This window comes from Aulostomus chinensis, chromosome 1 (genome assembly GCF_037954235.1).
Source record: "Aulostomus chinensis isolate RoL2024-O1b breed Wild chromosome 1, RoL_Achi_v1.0, whole genome shotgun sequence".
In the NCBI taxonomy this organism is placed as follows: domain Eukaryota; kingdom Metazoa; phylum Chordata; class Actinopteri; order Syngnathiformes; family Aulostomidae; genus Aulostomus; species Aulostomus chinensis.
In genome coordinates, this window is record NC_141320.1 from 54,976,459 (window position 1) to 54,999,893 (window position 23,435).

A 23,435-nucleotide genomic window follows, 5' to 3' on the forward strand; every position below is an offset into this window, starting at 1 on the left:
ATGAATCAGAGTGAGGACCTAGAGGAGGGAGCCCCTCCCCAGAAAACCAGGCTGGAATCTACTGGTCCTGGAGCTGGAGCTGGAACTGGACCTGGAGCTGGACCTGGACCCAGCTGTGTGTCCTTCAGAAGCAACGCCTCTATGAATCAGCCGATTTATTTCAAAGATGGTCAAGAGTCTTCTGGTCAGAGGTGAGCTCTGAGGACTGAAACTCATTTTTCTCATGGATTTTTTTATCGTCATCATTAAAACATTTGACCTTCAACATTTTCCTGTTTTCCTGGATGATTTTTCCTGATCATCAGCATTGATCAGTGTTGTTTCCATCAGGTTCTCTCAGAGGACACCAGACTCCCCCGAACCCAGCTGTGTGTCCATGAAGAGTGATTGGTCTATGGGTCATCGTCCAGACTTCAAAGGTGGACTGGAGTCTGATCCCAGGTGAGAATGTAAACTGTCTGTTCTGATACGATCTCTTCCACTCAAGAGCAGGGGGCTGTGGGCAGGTCTGGGACCAGCCACAAACCCACCACCTCAAGATGTGCTTGGTCCAGGTCTCTGCTACCATGAAGGTCCCTGGTGTTCCTTTATTATTTATTCTTTGACTTCATCTTGTCTTCACAGAGTTGATAAGCAGAACTCAGATGGTCTTGGTGGTGAGTCCATCCAGCAACACCAAGCACACCTGGACTCCATATTTATGGTCCGTGAGGGTTCAGTCACTCACTGGAGACCAGCAGGTTTTCAGTCACATGACCTGTTATTGCGTCCACTTGTTTCACACTGACATTTCTTCTGTTCCAGCTGCTGGAGGAGAAGATTGTTGACTTTGTGAAGAAAGAGCTGAAGAGAGTCCAGAGGGTTCTGAGTCCAGATGAACGGGAGGAGTTGTTGGATGATGAGAAGGAGCAGAGGAGGAGCAGAGAAGCGTTTCTGAAGATCACATTGGACTTCCTGAAGAGAATGAATCAGGAGGAGCTGGCTGACCATCTGCTCAGCAGTAAGATGATTTGAACAGCTTTAAAGCTGGAGTGCATCATATTTTGATCTAAATGAAGGTTCCTCACATTCAAGCCCTCGTCAAACGAGTTCTCACAATCTTCATGACGCTCATTGGCTGCAGGTGAATCTCTGCATCTCACAGCATGTAGATTTTCTTTATGTGTGGACGTTCCCACGCTGCCGGGAGGATACATATTTAGTGTGCTCTGTCTGTAGAGATATAGCTATGGTGGAACCAGTAATGGAACACTCATACAGTATAGACCATCCCATTGTCTCACTTTAATTTTGGTTCTGAGATGAAGGGTCTTCAAGAATGGACCGTGAGTCGAGCTTCCTTCCTACAGCACCCAGATATATCAGGACCAGGAGTCCCAGTCTTCACCCATGACGCCATTTGTTCTTTTTTTCCATTCAGGAGGAACTGCTGGAGCCTGCCAAAGTCAACTGAAGTCCAACCTGCAGAAGAAGTTTGAGTGTGTGTTTGAGGGGGTCGCTAAAGCAGGAAACCCAAGCCTTCTGAATCAGATCTACACAGAGCTCCACATCACCGAGGGAGGGGCTGCAGAGGTCAATGAGGAACACGAAGTCAGACAGATTGAAGCAGCATCCAGGAAACCAGCCGCACCAGAAACAACCATCAGACTAGAAGACCTCTTTAAAGCCTCAGCTGGAAGAGAAGCAGCAGTCAGAACCGTGCTGACAAAGGGAGTGGCTGGCATCGGGAAGACGGTCCTAACACACAAGTTGACTCTGGACTGGGCTGAAGACAGAACCAACCGGCACATAGACTTCATGCTCCCGTTCACCTTCAGAGAGCTGAATGTGCTGAAGCAGAGAAACTTCAGCTTGGTGGAACTTGTTCATCTCTTCTTCCCTGAAATCAAAGAAGCAGGAATCAGCAGGTTGGAAGAGTTCCAGGTTGCATTGATCTTTGACGGTCTGGACGAGTGTCGACTCCCTCTGGACTTCCACAACAACCGGACCCTGACCGATGCTACTGAGTCCACCTCAGTGGACGTCCTGCTGACAAACCTCATCAGAGGGACACTGCTTCCCTCCGCTCACCTCTTGATAACCACACGACCTGCAGCAGCCAATCAGATCCCTGCTAAGTGTGTTGACATGGTGACAGAGGTCAGAGGGTTCACTGACCCCCAGAAGGAGGAGTACTTCAGGAAGAGATTCAGAGATGAGGAGCAGGCCGAGACCATGGTCTCCCACATCAAGAGGTCCCGAAGCCTCCACATCATGTGTCACATCCCCGTCTTCTGCTGGATCACTGCGACCGTCCTGGAGGACCTGTTGACCACCAGAGAGAGAGGAGAGCTGCCCAAGACCCTGACTGAGATGTACATTCACTTCCTGGTGGTTCAGGCCAAAGTGAAGAAGGTCAAGTATGATGGAGGAGCTGAGACGGATCCACACTGGACTCCAGAGAGCAGGAGGATGATGGAGGCTCTGGGAAAACTGGCTTTTGATCAGCTGCAGAGAGGCAACCTGATCTTCTATGAATGCGACCTGACAGAGTGTGGCATCGACATCAGAGCAGCCTCAGTGTACTCAGGAGTGTTCACTCAGATCTTCAGAGAGGAGAGAGGACTGTACCAGGACCGGGTGTTCTGCTTCGTTCATCTGAGTGTTCAGGAGTTTCTGGCTGCTCTTCATGTCCATCTGACCTTCATCAACTCTGGAGTCAATCTGCTGCCAGAAGAACAAACATCTCGGTGGTGGCGGTCTAAAGTGTTGAGTGGTAAACCTGAACTAAAACACCTGCACCAGAGAGCTGTAGACCAGGCCTTGAAGAGTCCAAATGGACACCTGGACTTGTTCCTCCGCTTCCTCCTGGGTCTCTCACTGCAGACCAGTCAGCCTCTCCTGCAAGGTTTGGTGTCACAGACAAGAAGAAACTTAGAGACCAAACAGGAAATAGTTAAGTTCATCAAGAGGAAGATGAATGAGGATCTGTGTCCAGAGAGAAGCATCAACTTGGTCCACTGTCTGAATGAACTGAATGATGGTTCTCTGGTGGAGGAGATCCAGCATCTGCTGAGATCAGGACATCTGTCCTCAGCTAAACTGTCTCCAGCTCAGTGGTCGGCACTGGTCTTCATCTTACTGTCCTCAGAAGAAGATCTGGACGTGTTTGAGCTGAGCAAATATTCAGCTTCAGAGGAGGCTCTTCTGAGGCTGCTGCCAGTGCTCAAAGTTTCAACTGAAGCTCGGTAGGTGGATGAAATCCTGGATATGTGAGGAGACTTTTACCAGTTGAACTTCATACGTGAGGATGATTGTTTTATTCTCCATCCTTTCATCGTCTGTGTGACGTGCCAGGCAAGGAAACCAGGACCCAAAATGCAGAGTTTAAAAAAAAGAGTTTTATACTTTGTATGTCCATGGAGGAGGCAGAGTTTGAGGAGTGCTTGGGGGGTGGGGTGGCAGAGCCCCGGGGGTGGATGAGATCTGCCCTAGGTATCTCAAGTCTCTGGATGTTGTAGGGCTGTCTTGGCTGACACATCTCTGCAACATTGCGTGGACATCTGGGGCGGTGCCTTTGGAGTGGCAGACCGGGGTTGTGGTCCCCGTCTTTAAGAAAGGGGACCAGAGGGTGTGTTCCAACTATCGGGGGATCACACTCCTCAGCCTCCGTTGGTAAGGTCTACGCCAGGGTACTGGAGAGGCAGGTCAGGGCGATAGTCAAACCTCAGATTGGGGAGGAGCAGTGTGGTTTTCATCCCGGCCGTGGAACCGTGGATCAGCTCTTCACACTCGCTAGGGTGCTGGAGGGGGCATGGGAGTTTGCCCAACCAGTCCACATGTGTTTTGTGGACTTGGAGAAGGCTTTCAACCGTGTTCCCAGGAGCATCCTGTGGGGGGTACTCCAGGGGTATGTGGTGGATGGCCCTTTACAAAGGGCCGCTCGGTCATTCTACTGGAGGAGCGAGAGTCTGGTCCACGTGGCCGGTAGTAAGTCAGACTTGTTCCCAGTGAGGGTTGGACTCCACCAAGGCTGCCCTTTGTCACCGGTTCTCTTCATAACTTTTATGGACAGAATTTCTAGGCGCAGCCGGGTGGTGGAGGGGGTCGAGTTCGGTGGCGGGAGGGTGTCGTCTCTGCTGTTTGCGGATTACGTAGTCCTCTTCGCGCCATCGGGCCTCCAGCTCTTGCTGGGACAGTTTGCAGCTGAATGTGAAGCGGCTGGGATGAGAATCAACACCTCCAAGAGGCCATGGTCCTCAGCCGGAAAAGGGTGGTTTGTCCACTCCGGGTCGGGGGTCTTACCTCAGGTGGAGGAGTTTAAGAATCTCGGGGTCTTGTTCATGAGTGAGGGTAAGATGGAGCGGGAGATTGACAGGCGGATTGGGGCAGTGTCCACAGTGACGCAGGTGCTAAACCAGTCTGTTGTGGTGAAGAGGGAGATTAGCCAAAAGGCGAGGCTCTCGATTTACCGGTCAATCTATGTTCCAACCCTCACCTATGGTCATGAGCTTTGGGTAATGACTGAAAGAACAAGATCGCGAATACAAGCGGACGAAATGAGTTTCCTCTGCAGGGTGGCTGGGCTCTTCCGAAGAGATAGGGTGAGAAGCTCAGTCATTCGGGAGGGGCTGAGAGTAGAGCTGCTGCTCCTCTATGTCGAGAGGAGTCATTTGAGGTGGTTCGGGCATCTGGTGAGGATGCCTCCTGGACGCCTCCCTCGGGAGGTTTTCCAGGCATGCCCAACCGGGAGGAGGCCTGTACGCCGACCCAGGACACGCTGGAGGGATTAAATCTCTCGGCTGGCCTGGGAACGCCTCGGAATCCCCCCGGAAGAGCTGGTTGAAGTGGCTGGGGAGAGGGCAGTATGGGCTTCCTTGCTGAGACTGCTGCCCCCGCGACCTGGACCCACCAGATAAAGTGGAGGACGAGGATGAGGTGTTTCATTCTTTGTATCAACAGAAATTCAGCAGCAGACTGGGAACCAGGCAAAAGAATCAAAGTACAACAGAAAATAGTGTCAAGCTCCAAAACATGGCGAGGGGCAGATCTCTGGAAATACGAATGGAAACACTAGAGGAATCAGTGAGAATAATTTGGCAGTGTAGACACTGAGAGTGTGGCTTAAGAAGCCAGCTTGATTGGGCAGAATGAGCTGCAGGTGTGCCGGGAGCCCAGTACTTATGGAAATTGCCCTACCCCTCAGTGCTCGCTCTGCAGGGAGGGGGAGAGGAGTTGACAGGGAAACAGAATCATAACAGTCTGATGCTGCATCCGAAATGCCATGTGGCAACCTACAGCCTACTCCTACTACCTAAACACAGTGGCACCATTCAGACACCCTAGAAAATTGGTGGTGAAGCACGACCTCTGCTGGCAGAGCACAGATACCACAAATAGGGAGACAGCACCAACGAAAGCCCCCACCTGCTGGCCTGGCTGTCGTACTGCACTCCACTCTGAGCACACCTTCGACGATCTGATGGAATGCAGATGGGCTTCTCGAGGCTCGAGACTTATGGTGAGCGTGTTGCGTCATTTCCTGCCTGTAATACTGTCGCTGTGTCGTGTTCAACTCTCTCAATCCTCCCTCAGGTGTACTGCTAATTTAATCGCTTTAAGCACCACTGTATACTACGTATTGGTGTAATACATAGGTTTCTGTCACTGAAGTCTTTATCAGGACTTTTCTCTGAAATTCCCCGTTCTATTTGTTATATTTGCCACAGGTCCACTAGATCACCTTAGCATACTAGCTATGGCTGCTATCTCTCTTTCCGCCTCTCCCTCCCTCTCCTGCTCCATGTGCCAGATGTTTAGTTACTCCTCTACCTCCTTTCGTGATAATGGTATGTGTAATAAGTGTAGTTTGTTTGTAGTCCTGGAGGCGAGGCCAAGTGAGTTAGAGACCCGGCTCCGCACCATGGAGGCTAGCGCTAGTCCCTTAGCTTCTGGAGCTTCTCAGTCCACCTTAGTGGGTGCGGAGCCACCTAGCCTAGCCACCGCTAGCAGCTCCCGAGCAGCCAGTCCCGCTGGGCGAGATCGCGAGGGAAACCTAGACACAGTAAGCCCGTGTTTGCCCACCATCCCCTTCATGTTTCCAACTGCTTTTCCCCACTCAGCGACACACCCGCTGAGAGTGAAACTCAACATGTCGACTCTGCTGCTCGCAGCCCCGCTGTGAAGCCGACATTAGTCATTGGCTGCTCTGTTCTCCGCAACGTGAAGGTAGAGACTCCAGCGAGCATAAAGTGCATCCCAGGGGCCAGAGCGGGCGACGTTGAGGCAAATCTAAAGCTGCTGGCAAAACGTAAGGTTAAATACAGTAAGTTTGTAATACATGTCGGCGCCAATGACACCCGGCTTCGCCAGTCGGAATTAACTAAAGTTAACATGGCTTCGGTTTACAACTACGCTAAAACAAATGTCGGGCTCCGTAGTTTTCTCTGGCCTGCTGCCCAATTTAGCGAGTGACGTCATGTTTAGTCGCATGCGTTCATTCAATCACTGGATGTCTAGGTGGTGCTTCGATAACAACATGGCTTATAGAGACAATTGGAGCTCCGTCTGGGGGGGAAAGGCTGGTCTGATTCGGAGAGATGGCATCTATCCTACTTTGGATGGTGCATCTCTCTTGTCTAGGAACATAGGCCAGTTTATTAGCCATATTAATCCCTGACAAGCACCCAGAGTTCAGACCAGCAGGCAGAGCTGCAGTTTAACATGCCCCTCTGCTGGTTCCTTAATGTTGTCACCCACCCAGCCTATAGAAACTGTGTTGGCCCTGAGGCTGTATAAACCTCCAACCAAATCTGGAGGAGTAATTTGTAGCAATTTAGTTAAAATTAAAACCACTGCTCCAGCAAATCAACCCAATACAATTTTTAAATGTGGTTTGCTAAATATTCAATCTCTCCCATCCAGGTCTCTCCCAGTGAACGATTTAATTACAAATTATCAGATTGGTTTATTAGCACTTACTGAAACCTGGGTGCAGCAAGATGAATATGTTAGTTTAAATTAATCTTCCCCTCCTGGTTACATTAACTACCATGTACCTCGTACCACTGGCAGAGGAGGAGTAGCTGCATTTTATTGGTCAAATTTGCTTCTTATCCCTCGACCTAACAGTTCATTTAATTCATTTGAGAGCCTGACTGTCAGCTTTTCCCACCCAGACTGGAAAGAAGAGAAACCACTCGTACTTGCTGTGGTGTATTGTCCTCCTGCACCTTATTCTGAGTTCTTAGAAGAATTCCCTGACTTTCTGTCAAACTTGGCATTGAATTCAGACAAAGTCATTATAGTGGGTGTTTTTAACATCCATGTGGATGTCGATGATGATTGTCTGGCCACTGCGTTTAAGTCGCTTCTTGATTCAGTTGGCTTCTGTCAGGGTAAACAAACCCACTCACACTTTTAATCACATCCTTGATTTAGTACCCACTTATGGAATAGAAGCTGACCGCATCACAGTTCTTCCTCAAAACCCCGTCTTGTCTGATCACTCCTTACATTTGAATTTACTTTAACCAATTATATCCTACCTGGGAAAAAATTCTGCTTCAGTAGATGTTTATCTGACACTGCTGTTTCTAGATTTAAGGAGCTTATTCCAGCAGAGCTTGCTGCCACATCCTGTCGTAATATAATGGGCAGTTATGCTGATTTCACCCCCACGCAGGTAGACTATCTTGTGGACAGCACTGTAGCAGCACTCCTTGGGACACATGATGCCATAGCTCCCCTGAAAAAGAAGGTTATCAACCAAAAAAGAATAGTTCCCTAGTACAGCCCAAAGCTGTGTGCCTTAAAACAGAAGACCAGACAACTGGAAAGGAAGACACATTCCAGCCAGCATGAGGAAGACTGCCAAGCCTGGAAGGATAGTTTATTAATATATAAAAAAGAACTCCGTAATGCTAGAAGCGCTGACTACTCATCCTTAATAGACAAGAATTAAAACAACCCCAGGTTCCTCTTCAACACTGTGGCCAGGCTCACCAAGAACCATAGTGCTGTTGAGCCATGCATCCCCCCAACTCTCAGCAGTTAACGACTTCCTATCTTTCTTTACCGAAAAGATTGTGAATATCAGAGCAAAGATTGCCAGTAATGGAGGACAGACTACAGTTCCCATAGAAGCACCTCCCAGATTTGGTGCATACTTGGACAGCTTCTCCCCCATCAACCTGTCAGACTTAAGTTCTGCAGTTACTTCCTCCAAGTCAGCCACTTGTCTGCTGGATCCCATCCTGACAAGATTACTTAAGGATGCCTTCCCTCTTGTCAACACTTCTATATTGAACCAAATTAATCTTTCCTTAGTCACAGGTTATGTGCCACAGGCCTTTAAGGTGGCTGTCATGAAACCCTTTACTTCAAAAAAAACCTTCTCTTGACCCAGATGTGTTCGCCAACTATAGGCCTATATACAACCTCCCCTACATCTCCAAGATCCTTGAGGAGGTTGTCCTGGAGCAGTTACATGAACATCTGCACAGCAACGAGCTCTTTGAAGCCTTCCAGTCTGGATTCAGGGAACACCATAGCGCTGAAACAGCACTGGTCAAAGTCTGTAATGATCTTCTTATAGCTTCAGACAAAGGTCTCGTCTCTGTACTTGTACTTTTGGACCTCAGTGCTGCATTTGACACCATCAACCACAGCATCCTGCTTCAGAGACTAAACCATGAAATTGGGATTAAAGGACCTGCCCTAAAATGGTTTAAGTCCTACTTGTCTGACAGGTTTCAGTTTGTTCATGTTAATAATAACCATTCGGATTATAGCAGAGTTACATATGGTGTACCACAGGGTTCAGTTTTTGGACCGATTCTCTTCATTCTTTACATGCTCCCATTAGGTGACATAATCCGGAAACACTCAATCAACTTTCACTGTTATGCAGATGACACGAAACTCTACTTGTCGATGGAGCCAGATGACACAAGCCAGTTTACTAATCTGCAAGACTGCCTGAAAGACATGAAATCCTGGATGTCCTCTAACTTCTTACTGCTAAATTCAGATAAAACTGAGGTCATTGTGTTTGGACCTAACACCTGAGGGACACGCTCTCTAATCGGATCACTACTCTAGATGGCATCACCCTGACCCGGAATACAACTGCAAGGAACCTTGGAGTCATTTTTGACCAGGACCTTTCCTTCAGTTCCCACATAAAGCATGTGACTAGGACCACCTTCTTCCATATGCGCAGTATTGCTAAGATTAGGAACATCCTTTCCCAGAGTGACGCTGAGAAACTGGTGCATGCATTTATCACTTCTAAGCTGGAATACTGCAGCTCTCTCCTGTCAGAATGTCCGAAATACTATCTAAAGATTCTCCAGCTGGTCCAGAACCCTGCAGCAAGGGTTTTGACAGGAGTTAAGAAGAGAGAACACATCTCAAACTTCTTTCCACTGGCTTCCTGTAGGATCTAGAATTGACTTCAAAATCCCTCTGGCTCTCAATGATAAAGCCCCATCCTATTTGAAAGAACTCATTAGTCCCTACTATCCTACCAGAGCACTCCGCTCCCAGAATGCATGTCTTTCATAGTGATTCCAAGTATTTCTAAAAACAGACTGGGAGGTAGAGCCTTCAGTTACTGGGCTCCTTTACTGTGGAACCAGCTCTCTCCATGGGTCAGAGCGGCAGACACTCTGACTACCTTTAAGTCCAGGCTTAAGACTTCCCTTTATGACAGAGCTTTCAGTTAGGACCGGTTCAGGTAGCTCTGAACCATTGATAGTTATGCTGCTTTAGGCTTAGACTGCTGGGGGACACATCAGGTTACATGGAGCCCTTCCCTCCTCTCCTCTCCTCTCCCCTCCCCTCCTTCCTTCCTGAAGCTTCCTTCTTCAACTGTTATTAGCATTTCCATGTTTCCCACATTTTGTATTGTAAACTGTTTTCTTCTCTGTAACAACATCTACTGCACGTCTGCCCGTCCTGGGTGAGGGTTCCCTCCTCTGTTGCTCACCCTGAGGTTTCTCAGATTTTTCCCTGTTAAAAGGGTTTTCTATGGAATTTTTCCTCAGTCGATGTGAGGGTCTAAGGGCAGAGGATGTTGTTATGATGCCATGTAAAGCCCTTTGAGACAAACTGTTTGTGAAAACAGGCCATAAAATAAAATTGCCTTGCCTTGCCTCTTATTAAGCACATTAACACACCTTTAGTCATCAACAATGACTATAAATGTTTGTGTTGCATAAGAATGGGAGACTGTTGGTGGCGCAAACTTGACTTGCGCGTCCACAAGTTTTTAGGGGATGAAGAAGAAGTCCGTGATGCATTGTGGGCTCCATAAGATGTACCTGAACCAACCTACAATATTGGCGTGTTTAAGCTGGAATTTATGTTGCAAAGTAGGTCGCTACTCACGCCAGTTATGGTTTCGGACAGCCTACGATCTACTCTGCAACCTACGATCCGACCTACTTGGCAATTCGGATGCAGCATGAGTCTTTGTGGGAGGTGAGGCGGGATAGAACAGGAATGAATAGAGACCAGAATGTGGTGGAACAGGGAGGACATTTGGCCGATGTCCTTTACAAAGAGTTTGGTCGGAATTATGAGAGAACATCATGAGCTGGACTACGAGATATTTTACTGGTCAGGATTCTGTCACAGTCTCGGCGTTTCTCTTTGTGAGAGGCTCTTTTGCATCGACACCTGGACTCTTCAACTTTGAGGCCTGCTTTGCTCCTCAGCTTCATGTTTTCTGCTCACAAATGGAACGATGATGCTGAGCCTGTTGTTGTGTCTCTGGTTTGGTGGACGAGCAGCAATCTGATCCCTGTTTATAGGAACCTCTCTGTTGTTGAAGAACTCCATGACCCACTGCTCAAATGACTGCAACTCACCTCTGGGTGTGTCCTCACCCTGCTGGTTAATCCAATATGGACGCTGTGTTTTCACATTGTAGCACACGTCATCAAAAGAGACAAAAAATCTGAAAAAAATAGTAGAAAAAAATCAGACAAGTTGAGACTTCCTGTTATTGTAAAGCTGGAAACTCCCTCAGAATCAGACCAGTGGGTTCAAACTAGTTTTCATTGTTAAAGTGATGCTTCACCTAAAAAGTGGATTCTGCTGGTCAAGAACGCACACTGTCGTGAGCTCTCAGAGAGGTTTTCCTTCTGCATGACTTCTTTGTATCTGCAGAATGCAGGAGGATCCAGCCACGTATATTTAGTTTGATACTAATGGAGCCTGACAGCTAACAACAGCTAAACTGTCCAAACTCTCCAGGTCATTGTCAGGGAAAATCAACGTCTTCTTGGTCCAGATGAATATTTTTCAGTCCTTGAAAGTCAAAAACAATCTTTGGGTGACGCATCACTTTAAAGATGAAAACTAAAGAATTAAAATCAATCACTGAGCAGAAAATGAGAGCAGATTTCATCATTAATGAGTTGGGTGTTGACGCCATGTTTTCAAATGTTTTCATTTCTTCTACAGGCTGTGGAAGTGTGAGCTCTCAGAGAGATGTTGTTCAGTTCTGTCTTCAGTTCTCAGCTCTCAGTCCTCCAGTCTGAGACAACTGGACCTGAGCCACAACCTGCTGCAGGATTCAGGAGTGGAGCTGCTGTCTGCTGGACTGGAGGATCCACACTGTCACCTGGAAACTCTCAGGTCAGAGTACAGCTCTTATCTTATCAGGCCTCCACTCCACCTCCTGTCCTGGTGGGAGGTTTTTTTCCAATCCAAATGTGTTTGAAGGAACATTTTCATAGATGGGGGGGGGGGGGGGTGCAGCAAAGAGGACAAGGTGGAGGTCAGAATGGCTCTGGCTCTGGGGGACAAACTGTCCTTTAATCTATTCATCTGAGCCCTGATGCAGTGGTAGCGCCTCCTAGGGGACAACAGGTCAAACAGCTTGGACGGGGGGGGGGGCTGTCTGAGTCTGAGAGTTTTGAGCAGGAATGTGTGGAGTGATGGGCCTGAAAGCTGAACTGTAGCAGAGGAAAAGCATTCTGCCAGAGTTCCCCCTGGTGGTGTAAATGGCTCAGTGCAGAGTGAAGAGCTGTGGCTTGGGCATCTTCAGTTGATCTGAGTCTTTCAATCATCTCAGACACAAATTCAAGCATCTGAGTTCAAGTGGCGCTCTTTGAGTTAGGAATACTGTCACTGTCCTCCATGCTGCTGCTGCTGCTGCTAACAAAGATTGTTTCCAAGCTGAAGATGCTGAACGCTGGTGCTGCTGGACAAGACTTAAGACTTTTATCTGATGTGTGAAAAAGATTCAGTTGAAGTAGTGAATGATGACCTGGAATTTGACCTGGAATACATAGTCCTCTTCGCGCCATCGGGCCACAATCTCCAGCTCTTGCTGGGACAGTTTGCAGCCGAATGTGAAGCGGCTGGGATGAGAATCAACACCTCCACTTGTTTACGAGTGAGGGTAGGATGGAGCGGGAGATTGACAGGTGGATTGGGACGGCATCCACAGTGATGCGGGTGATAAATCAGTCCGTTGTGGTGAAGAGGGAGCTTAGCCAACGGTAAGGCACTTGATTTACCAGTCAATCTACGTTCCAAGTCTCACCTATGGTCTTGAGCTTTGGGTAATGACTGAAAGAACAAGATCGCGAATACAAGATGCCGAAATGAGTTACCTCGGCAGGGTGGGTGGGTTCTCCCTTAGAGATAGGGTGAGAAGCTCAGTCATTCGAGAGGTGCTCAGAGGAGAGCCGCTGCTCCTCCATTTCGAGAGGAATCAGTTGAGGTAGTTCGGGCATCTGATGAGGATGCCTCCCTCAGGAGGTTTTCCAGGCATGCCCGACCGGCAGGAGGCCTCGGGGCAGACCCAGGACGCGCTGGAGGGATTACATCTCTCGGCTGGCCTGGGACCACCTCAGGATTCCCCCGGAAGAGATGGTGGAAGTGACAGGGGAGAGGACAGACTGGGATTCCTTGCTGAGGCTGCTGCCCCTGCGACTTACCAGATAAAGCGGAGGACAACGATGACGACAACAACAATGAATAGAATTTCTACCTGCTCCCAGTGAGACTTGTAGCCTCCAGCTCAGTGAGAACTGAGCATCATTTAATAGCTCTCTTCTGCCTCTGTGGAGGAAAATTGGCACTGGAACAGAGAAAACAACCTTGGTGACTTCAGAGCTTCTTAAGAGATTCATCAACTCCTGCAGATGTTTTCATCTGGTACATTTTACTTCCTCAAAGCTTTTTAAGACACATTAATTACATGTCTTCTTTCAGCCTTGTTATTTCTTCCAAGAAAACTTCATCAAATGAGTTGTTACAGCCAGAATACAAATCTGAAGTCTTTTTTCTCCGTTTTTGTAATCTGACCTTCAAAGACAAACTCTCCCACTGCTCTCTAATTTGACCTCAGAGGCTTTTCCCCTGGAAAAGGATATGATTGTATTTAATTCCAGAAGTGTTGGTGATCTGAGTTTGTAAGTTACCAACATGCAATGAAACACCTATTAAATTTAGGTTCTCAGTCCATAATTTCATATAGAATACATATTTTCTTATTTGATTCTTAAAAATTGTGTCTCTGCTGCTTTTAATGTTTCTGAAAGAGTCTGAAGATCTTGATTCCAGTCTTTTTTTTGTATTTTCTGAACCCTTTATGATCACTACTTTTTTCTTAGCACAGTTATCCAACTCTGCATAGATGCAGCCTTAACATCTTGTATCCAGATTATCAAAATCAGTTTGACTGACTGAGTCAGACCAAGTAACAGAAAGTTCCATGAACAAAAGTCAAAAATGAATCAGGGAGTCTCCTCTGTGGGATTTTCCTGTAAATCTTAAAGGACAATTGTCTTCATCAGAATAAGAACTTCCATGAATGTTTAGAATCAATAAAGATAAGTAAAGTAACTTCTATCTATTGCCCAGTAAAGCCCCGCCCACTCCTCCTGAGACGTCAATCAACTCATCTGGGATGAAAACATCAAACCTGACACCTGATTATTTAAACCCTCTTGAGGGACAAGAATAGACTCAACTACTGATTCACCTTTGACTAAACTGAGATGATGTCATCCTTTCACAAAGCTCTTCTCCCACATTTGACATCCCTTAGAAACTCAGTCCTTTGGCCTGGATTGAGCTCCATGGTCTCATTGCTTTAAAAGCGATGACTAAAATGGTTTCAAAATAAACGGATGGGTGACATCAAGGCATGATCATCTGTCTGTAGTCGTCCAGACTCCAGATCTTCTTGATCTGTTGTTCTTGGACTTTGATGTGCAGTTTTCTGACACCAGGTGCACAGTAGTGCCCTCTAAAGTCTGACCGCTCGCTAGAAAATCTCCTGAATGACAGACAATGAGTTAAAATGGAGGTTGAGACTTGTTCAGAGGAGCAAGTAGAGAATGTCCTTTTGGCATCCATCTGTCACATGCTCCGAACATCAGACCTCAGTTACCTTCCTTCACATTCATGATGAACTCATGAGATTTTGGAGGTCAAAGGTCACTGTGGATCAAATTTTTTGATGTAACTCAATTGTCACTGATGGCAAAATTTTTCTTCAGGATTAATGATGGTTTCAGTTTTGCCAAAATGACTTTTAACTGTTCTATTAAAGTTGTACAAGGTTTCCAATTAATATGTGTAAATATGCAAATGATGCATCAACTTCAAACATCCACATATCAAAGCTGATTATGAACCAGAGAATGAGAACAGATTTCATCATGAATGAGTTGGTGTTGACGCCATGTTTTCAAATATTTCCATTTCTTCTTCAGGCTGGAATACTGTCGGCTCTCTCAGAGAAGTTGTTCAGTTCTGTCTCCAGTTCTCAGCTCTCAGTCCTCCAGTCTGAGACAACTGGACCTGAGCGGGAACCTGCTGCAGGATTCAGGAGTGGAGCTGCTGTGTGCTGGACTGGAGGATCCACACTGTCACCTGGAAACTCTCAGGTCAGAGTACAGCTCTTATCTTATCAGGCCTCCATGCCACCAACAATTTCTTTATGTGGCAGGTCACGAGGGATAATGGGGGATGGTTGTGTGGCATTAATGGAGTATACTATGTTAATACTATGTTCTAGAAGACAACGCCACCCTCAATTGAAAGAATGAAGGAATCCTATAGCAGATTTCTGATATCTAGGCAAAGGCAATATCCCCACGTAAGCTGTCCAGGATGACAGAGGCTGTTGTACAACTCAAAGGAACAATTTTATAAATGCAGAACAGTAGTAAAAGCTACCGCAGGAGGAGTCTGATGTAGAGGAGTTACCACATGAAGTTTGAGGAGTTGAAGTGTAATCAGCCAATAATAACTTAGTGTTCTGGCTCTTGCAGTGTTTCAGAGCCTTTTGGTTTCGCGAGGAGCTGATTTTTTCAATTTCTGACGTCTTTGGTTGTTTGAGCATGATTTTGGTTTGAAGGGTCAGACAGGAAGTGGTGGGAACGAGTGACCGGAAGTGAAAGTTCTCCACATTTTGTCATTTCCCTCTACATTTCTTGCATTATTATTGGCGATTTGAGGCCCTTGACATCTTCTATGAACACAGCTCGTAAGTTTATTCATTTATGCAGTGCTTACGATGTGTGGGGAATGTTATATTATTTTATAAATGTTGTATTTTACAGCGCTAGTTGAGCATGCTAACACATATGCAAATACCTAGTTAGCATTTGTGGTTGACTTTGGCTAAGCTCATTGGCTCTCATTTGCTTCTTGGTTAATTCTACTTGTATATTTTGTGTTTGTCCCTCTTATAATGATGGTAATTGCAAGTCTAATAATTGTGATTTTTTTCTTTCGTTACAGTTTTTACTGTATCCTTCTGTGGGCCTGTGAATAAAATTCTAAAATGACTTTCACGTGTCTGCAGTGGATGTGCTATCTGCATAGCTGCGCTGGGGAAGCAGCAAGGGCAGAATACTTAGTAATAGACTAGTAATAAGCAATGAACAAAATAGAAAGGGGTGGAGGAACTCAGGATAACGGGCAATGGCTAGTAGGGATAGGGTTACCCAAAGTGGGCTAGGCCGAAACAGGCTACTGATGGTAGGGCCTAGTCAAAAGGTTTAAAGGCCTGTAGGGGGCATGCAATCCACAGCAAGTCCACTGCCACAAACTTAATAGTGGTAAAACCAAATAATCAAACAATAAGTAAAAGTATAGTGAAATAAAATAAAATAAACCATCAATCAAATATGCAACAAATCCGACTTAGGCTAAAGCCTGTACGCCTATAACCCTCACACTATTGTACATGGCCCGAATAAATAGATAGAATCTTATATTAATTAGCACAAGTTTACGGTGGGAAAAACGGTGATAAATTGTGCGCTATATCTTGCACTCCTCCCTGTGGGCAGGTATCATGATATAAGTAAAATGTAATACAATTCAACAAATACATCAGTAATGTACAATAAAATATCATCTGAAAATACACATGATGAGAATAAAGTTCAATACCTTTTAAAACCAGGCTTGCCAGCTAGTACTGGAAACTGGAGAGACTTACAGGGCAACTTGAAGTTATAGGGGCAGTAAAAGTTTGAATGAGCCAGATGGACTAGAATGGAGCAACCATGTATATTCTGTCCTAGCACTTAAGTTCAGTTCCAACGCATTGACAGATAGTGAACAGCTTGTTGAAATGAGAAGCAGGGGAAGGGAGAAGTTCTGAGAAAGTTTACTGGAGTTCAACTCAGGTTTTTTCACAGGGGAAGGGAGAAGTTCTGAGAAAGTTTACTGGAGTTCAACTCAGGTTTTTTCACAGGTTCCAGATTCCACTTCCAAAACAACAATGACTCTTTTAAGCTTCATACTGTAAAACTATAGAGAAAGCAAAAACACAGCATCAGCGAAACGAGCTCCCCCACACTGGCAAAACACACCACGCAGAAATGTAGGCAGAACAAGCATCACAGATACATTCAGAAACGAGAAATAAATCTTAAGACTTCACAAGCACATATTAACGAATAAACTTACAGACGTATCCGCTCCAAGGCTTAGATGAATGAAACGGCTCACGTTACTCGTCAACAGTTGATGTTACGTACGTACAGTGTGAGTCTCCGCTATTCCTAACTGTGCACGTAGACTAGTCACATGCTCAGAACGCAGGAAAATTATCTCAACTGCAATACTGCAGGAAACCAGCAGATGGCGATAAACACACAAAGGAACAAATGGTGACAAACTTGCCATAACAAACATTGCATGAAAACGACATCAAAAAGGTATGACAATCCATGTCAGCACAATGTATAAAATTATAAAATTATATGTATAAAATTCAAGTTACATATTCCCCATACCTGAAACTGCTCCTACTGGTAATCACACAGTGCACTTCAGGACTGCAGACAGAGCTTTCAAGCTCATACACACAATGTCAGGCAGGCAGTGTACGTACACAACGGTATTGAGTTTCAGGTTCACACTAAAAAGGGGTATATGCATCATTATTAAAATGTAGTGGTTGCAAACATTCAACAAAAACTCATAAAACCAAAATGAACACCTACCCAGTAGCTAGCAGATCAGCTCACCAAACACTCAGAATCAGGCTTTGGGGCAAAGGGAAGGCCGCAGGGCAGGGCAGGGCAGTTAGCCCTCAGGAAATTCTTAATAGCTTCAAGGTCACGCAAAGCCCACAGGACGAGAGACCTGTAAAATAGTCAATTCTTTATTAAGAGCATAGGGCTCCGAGGCTGGGGCTCACTGGATGGCAGAGGGGCAAACCAAACAAAAGGGGATTGTCCAAACGATATCACCCCTGGCACCACACTCACACTGCTAAGGGAACTGTAAAAAAGAGAGAACCACCATTAGGGAAGAAACTGCCGACGAAGCCTCCAGCACCTGTCCAAAATAAACAAACGTTAATAACAATTCAAAGCATCGAGACATTGTAACTGAAAAGAGCTAAAGAACACAAATAATCAAGGCTCTGGAAATTAGATAACCCAAATAATGAAGAAACTGATGGTCAAACATAACCAAAAAGAATGAACGTTCAAAATAACTCAACGAAATTAACAAAAAATAATCAAAAAAAGGAGCCGATGAGGGATCAACAAAGGAAATAACTACAGAAAAATATTTTAAGATAATAGCAAAGGAAATATCTAAGAAAATAACTGACAGGATAACTAAGAAAAGTAACCATCAAAAGGTATAGAAAAATAACCAAGAATGAAATAACCAAAAGTATCCGCCGGCTAAAATGGTTGGGACAACCCCTGATTAAAACAGCAGCTATGTTGGCAGGCTGCATGCTGCGCTTTATTGAATGCACCAGGGACGCATGGCATTCATGCAGTGGGAGCAGCACAGGAGCAGACAAACCAACGAGCCAGAAAAAAAAAACACAAAATCAAAGCACCAAAACAGCAGCGTCCTGCCAGATCCAAGATGGCCCCTATATATAGCCGCCAGGCAATTACGGTGCACCGATGGTTGACACAGTGCCATGTAGTGGAAGGAAGGGGGACAACCTGGCACATTTTACATCAGCTCAGAGGTTCATGATTAACTGGTTAGATTTTGCAGTTCAAAGGTCACTGTGATAGCACAAACATGTTCTTAAAATGATTTGGGCTGATTTTCAATCCACATGAATTTCAGTTTTATTCTGGAGGGTCGATCGTTGCCTGATCAGTGAGCACCTGGCCTTCTGACATTTGGATGATTTTCAAACGTCAGAAGTGTCGGTCAGCGTCGTCATGATCTCCTACAGTGGAAGCAGAGCTATGAGCCATTTCTCCAACCTCAGGTCACCTGACACTTACACAGTGATGAGCCACATCACGGGAGGCAGTTTGGTTGCTATGGCAATGGCATGAATGCCTGTCAACTTCTGTTTTGAATATTTGCTTGAGAATAAAGTTGTCTTCCAAACCTCCCTCAGTGGTCACCATGTAGCAGTGGTACGTCACTCAAGAAGTGATGGACAATTTTAGCATGAGTGCCTGAGTCCAATGTGTTGTTTTTCTGACCTCCAGCCTGGATTTCCAGTTGTTTCCAGTGAGCAGCAGCGTTTGCTGCCGCCTTCATAAAAAGGCTCCAGCCACCCAGAGGTGTCTGTCTGTTTAGTGCAGCGGCTCCAAGCACTTCTGGTTGAACACGTCTCTCTTTGATGTGGGTGGGGACTTGTCACCATGGTACCACAATGGGGGAGGAGCTGGTTCCTGTGCTTTATCCTGAAGTATGAATGTGTGAAAGATTCTATCATAATGGAGAAAGAAGTGTTTTATCCGAGGCTGGTGAGAAGTTGTACTCCTGTCATGAGTGACGGGACTCAACAACCTGCACTCTGTCATGACAGTGAAACAGCAGAAACCTCATTGATCAAAGCAGGTCACCAGAGAGAAGTCAGAACAAAGGAGGAAGTGTTCCATTTGTTGGTGAAGACCAGAGGAACTTGACAAAGCAGCTGCTGGTGTGGGAACCAGTGAGAGCAGATGGACAGAATCCAGCTGTTTGTCAACAGTTCATCTGGAATATCCTGCTGGTAGTAGATTACTGAGGCCTGGTAGCTTTGTTCCTGAGGAAACTGTCACTGTGCCGGTGCAGTTGGACCACAGCCTTTAGCCTGGCACTGCTAAACCAACTATAAACACCTCACTAACTTGGAGTGAAGACCATCAACATCTGAGAGGTTCAGGTTCCAGGATTTGGTGAAACAGTGAATTATCTCTGTTCTCTTAACTGCAGGCTGGAACGTTGTGGGATCAGAGAGGAAGGTTTTACTTCTCTAGCCTTGTCTCTGAGCTCCAACCCCTCCCACCTGAGAGAGCTGAACCTGAGCTACAATCATCCAGGAGGCCCAGGAGTGAAACTGCTGTCTGCTGGACTGAAGGATCCTCACTGGAGGCTGGAGACTCTCAGGTAGGAACATAGAAGCAGAGCTTCAGAACAACACCATAGGTTCTCCCCAGAACTTCCTCAGAATTGATTTATTCATATTTGCTTTGCTCTCTGGTGTTTGATGGGACTTCAGACCAACTGGAGGAGGCCCTCGGGGAGATGTTGGGCCCCAAAGTGTCATCAAAGTTTATCAGACATGATGGACAATTTCACAAAATACTGATTATTTTTAGTTTATTTCATTAATAAATGTTACAGTGAAATACTATAAACCAGCACATCTAAAGTTCACTGCAGTTTGTAAAGACAATTTCCCTGAAACGTGGGTGCAGAGGGACTTCCTGCAAGGTGGTGCCTGAGGCCTCCATCCGACCTCCTGTGTCTTTAAACTGTCCCACTATGGTGAGCGTTTGCTTGTGTTGAGACACCAAACCTCCTGCTGAGGCTCATAACCACCTCTTCTTTGTGATTTCTTTCCTCCAGTCTTGAGCCACGAGCCTGGTGAACTTGAAGGTGCCTCAGCGTGTGGAGTTTGTCTCCTGAAGGACGAGGTACTTGAGTGCGTCCTTGCTGGACTCTCCCTGCCCAGAAAAGGAGTGTTGAGTTTCCCCGTGCAGCTTCTGAGCCCAACCAGCGGAGGTTGATTCCCAGAGGCTCAGTTCCCCAGACAGCTTCAAGATTCAAGCTTTGAAGGTTGTTCCTGATTGTCTCATGTTTGTATTCCTGCTGGCCCCAGACCCTGGTAAACCTTCTTGATGAAGGTTTCTGCTGCATTCAAAGAGAAGTTCTTGACATGAACATTTTATAGACTTTACAACAACGTTAAAATGAAACAGATGTTTGATTCACAAGAACTCAGGTTGTAAAAGGTTGTTGAAGCTGAGCTGAAACGAATCCCTGAGCCTTGTTCTTCAGGTTTTATCAACTTTTTCACATTAATAGTTTTCATTTTGTATTCCTGCTGATGTTTGCCTCCTTTTTGCATTAAAGAGAAGTTTTAGACATTGTCTTTTATGTCCTTGTTAGAATTAAATAGATGATGGTGCACCAAACAAGTCAAGTCAATGCAGTGACGTTTACGTTCTTGAATGTGCAAACTTGTGTGAAACCACATTTTATTGAAGGTTTTGGATCTGCAGAACTCCACAAATTGTATTAACTTGTTTTTGTGTGTCAAAGGTAACCTGCTCCACTCCCAGACTACTCCCTGATAAATGTCAAGTTCATGAAACATAAAGTAATGAGAAAACCAAATGTATGAAATCAGTGCACTGATGATCAAGAGCAGGTGGGGAGGTGAACCACATTGTGTTTGCTTATCAGTAAAAACCAGCAACAGTAAACTGCGTTCAGTTCCCACCTAAACTACAGAGCCGAGTTCCACAACCATGTTAAGATGACATCACGATAAGTTTGTCATCACAAGTCTGCTTTTGCTGTCACTGAACTTTCTGAAACTCTGAACTGAACTGTAGAAAATGCCAGCTTTGTTTTAACAAAGATGCAACAATATGTGTTCTTCAAACTAAACATGTGGAATGATATCCACACCAAAGACATCTGTCAGCAGCTGTTGATTCTTTGAGTGCTGACCTGCATGGATTTCTGAGTGTGAACTTGACCTTGACAGAACTCTGAGGAGGAGGCCTGCCCATGAATGAAGCTACGCCAAAACCAGGGCTCCTGCCAAGTGCAGAGTCCATGTGTTCCTGAATGACAAGTCTCTGCAGGAGCTGTGCAGTGGGAACTTCAAGCAACTGATGCAGGTGTTTGCAAAGGGCAGTTGAGAGAAGGTTCCTGTGTTGTGCTCTTGGTGAAGAAATTCAGCTGAAGGTGGTGGAGAGAAGCCAGCTGCTGGAGCAGAACTGGCTCCGGGGCCAAAGGCCAGAATTGTCACCAGCTTGTGCTGCTCTTGATCCAGAGAGAGAAATGCATGGGAAAGTTACTGTAAGAGAAGAAACACATCAATTTTCCATGAACCTCCTGCGTCTGTGAGCTCGTCTCTCCAGACAGGAACAACGACTTCTTCAGCAGCCATCTGTTGCTGCCAACTGGAGAGGCGGATGATGAGGAGGCTGTCAACCAGTTCAGCTGTGACGGGCAGGAGGCCAGCATAGAAGGGACTTGGTCTTTGTCAGACACTTCAAGTGTCCTTAGTCCGTCCAGACATCTGAGTAAAAATCACTGTTTTGGTTGGTGACTTCAGTTTGAAAAAAAAGTTTGTTTGATCATCTTCACGTGTAGCAGATGAATGAATCAAAGAAGAATATGATTCTAAATACAGGAATTTAAACCCTGGACAGGGGGGGGGGCATGACCTCACTTGACCCAGAATGGCCATCAGAAACTCTTCACACAAGGGAGTCTTCAGAGTCTTCATGGGTTTCAGTTCTTCACTGTCGAGGCATCAAGCTTGATGAAAGTAGCCCTCTAAAAGGACCTGCATCTCCGCGTAGCTCTTGGAGCATCAGGACGTCACTTACAAGTAGATTCTGGTCTTCCAGCCTCAGCAAAGACCTCAGGAGGCCGGCACTGGCCAAACACTTCTTCAAGTGGCTCTGCTGTTGCTAGCAGATCTTCAAATGATGAACATTCTGTGACCTTCCAAAAGAAACGATAAACCCAATCTGAAAGGGCTGGAATTAAATGTCCTCCCCTCTCCACAAGTCACTAGTGTTCACACAGAATACACACACACCACCACATGTTCTAAAACTCAGAAGAAAAGTGACCCCAGGGGTCACTGCTTCCTAATAGAAGCAGAATTACATCATAGCAGCGCCGGGTACTGACATCAGGAGGGAGATCCAAAGAGAGATAAAGAGGCTGGAATGTCCTCCATTCTACTTGATGAAAGCTCTGATGTTTCACTCAAAGAACAGAAGTCATTTGTTGTTTGATATTTCCATTATATGGAGTTGAAGGAGAGATTCATGGAGGTGTGAGATGCTGATACAACTACAGTCCAGGAGCTGGAGAACACCATGTTCTGGCTTCTGCAGAAGACCGGCCTAGAGCTGAAAACTATGTAGGGCGGAGGCTACGATGGAACAGTGAGCCTCTTTCCTTTCTGTCTTCCTGTATGTCATTTTCATTGACCTCCGCTTTATCAGGTTGGTCCAGGTCAATGGGCAGCAGCCTCAGCAAGGAAGCCAAGACTGTCCTCTCCCAGCCACTTCCACCAGCTCTTCCGGGGGAATCCCGAGACGTTCCCAGGCCAGCCGAAGGATATAATCCCTCCAGTGTGTCCTGGGTTGGCTCTGAGGCCTCCTCCCAGTTGGGCATGCCTGGAAACCTCCCGAGGGAGGCATCCTCACCAGATGCCTGAACCACCTCAACTGACTCCATTCACATGGAGGAGCAGCCGCTCTACTCTGAGTCCCTCCTGAATGACTGAGCTTCTCATTCTGTCTCTAAGGAGGAAACTCATTTCAGCCGCTTGTATTTGTGATCTTGTTCTTTTGTCATTACTCAAAGCTCATGACCATAGGTGAGGGTTGGAATGCAGATTGACGTAAAATCGAGAGCCTCACCTTTTGGCTAAGCTCCCTCTTCACCACACTGAAACAGTTTAGCACCCCAATCACTGTGGATGCCACCCCAATCCGCCTGTCAATCTC

The 23,435-nt window shown here is 46.1% G+C and overlaps 1 protein-coding gene across 1 annotated transcript; it reads left to right on the forward strand.

The window, feature by feature from the left end:
* Positions 1 to 22,386, forward strand: LOC147272268 (protein NLRC3-like). The gene is made up of 10 exons (XM_086202799.1): positions 1 to 191; positions 625 to 703; positions 805 to 1,000; positions 1,424 to 3,227; positions 11,452 to 11,625; positions 14,721 to 14,894; positions 19,663 to 19,772; positions 20,299 to 20,454; positions 21,825 to 21,989; positions 22,205 to 22,386. The coding sequence occupies exons 1-10, from the start codon at positions 1 to 3 to the stop codon at positions 22,384 to 22,386; spliced, it is 3,231 nt and encodes a 1,076-aa protein (XP_086058925.1).
* Positions 22,387 to 23,435: the final 1,049 nt, after the last annotated feature.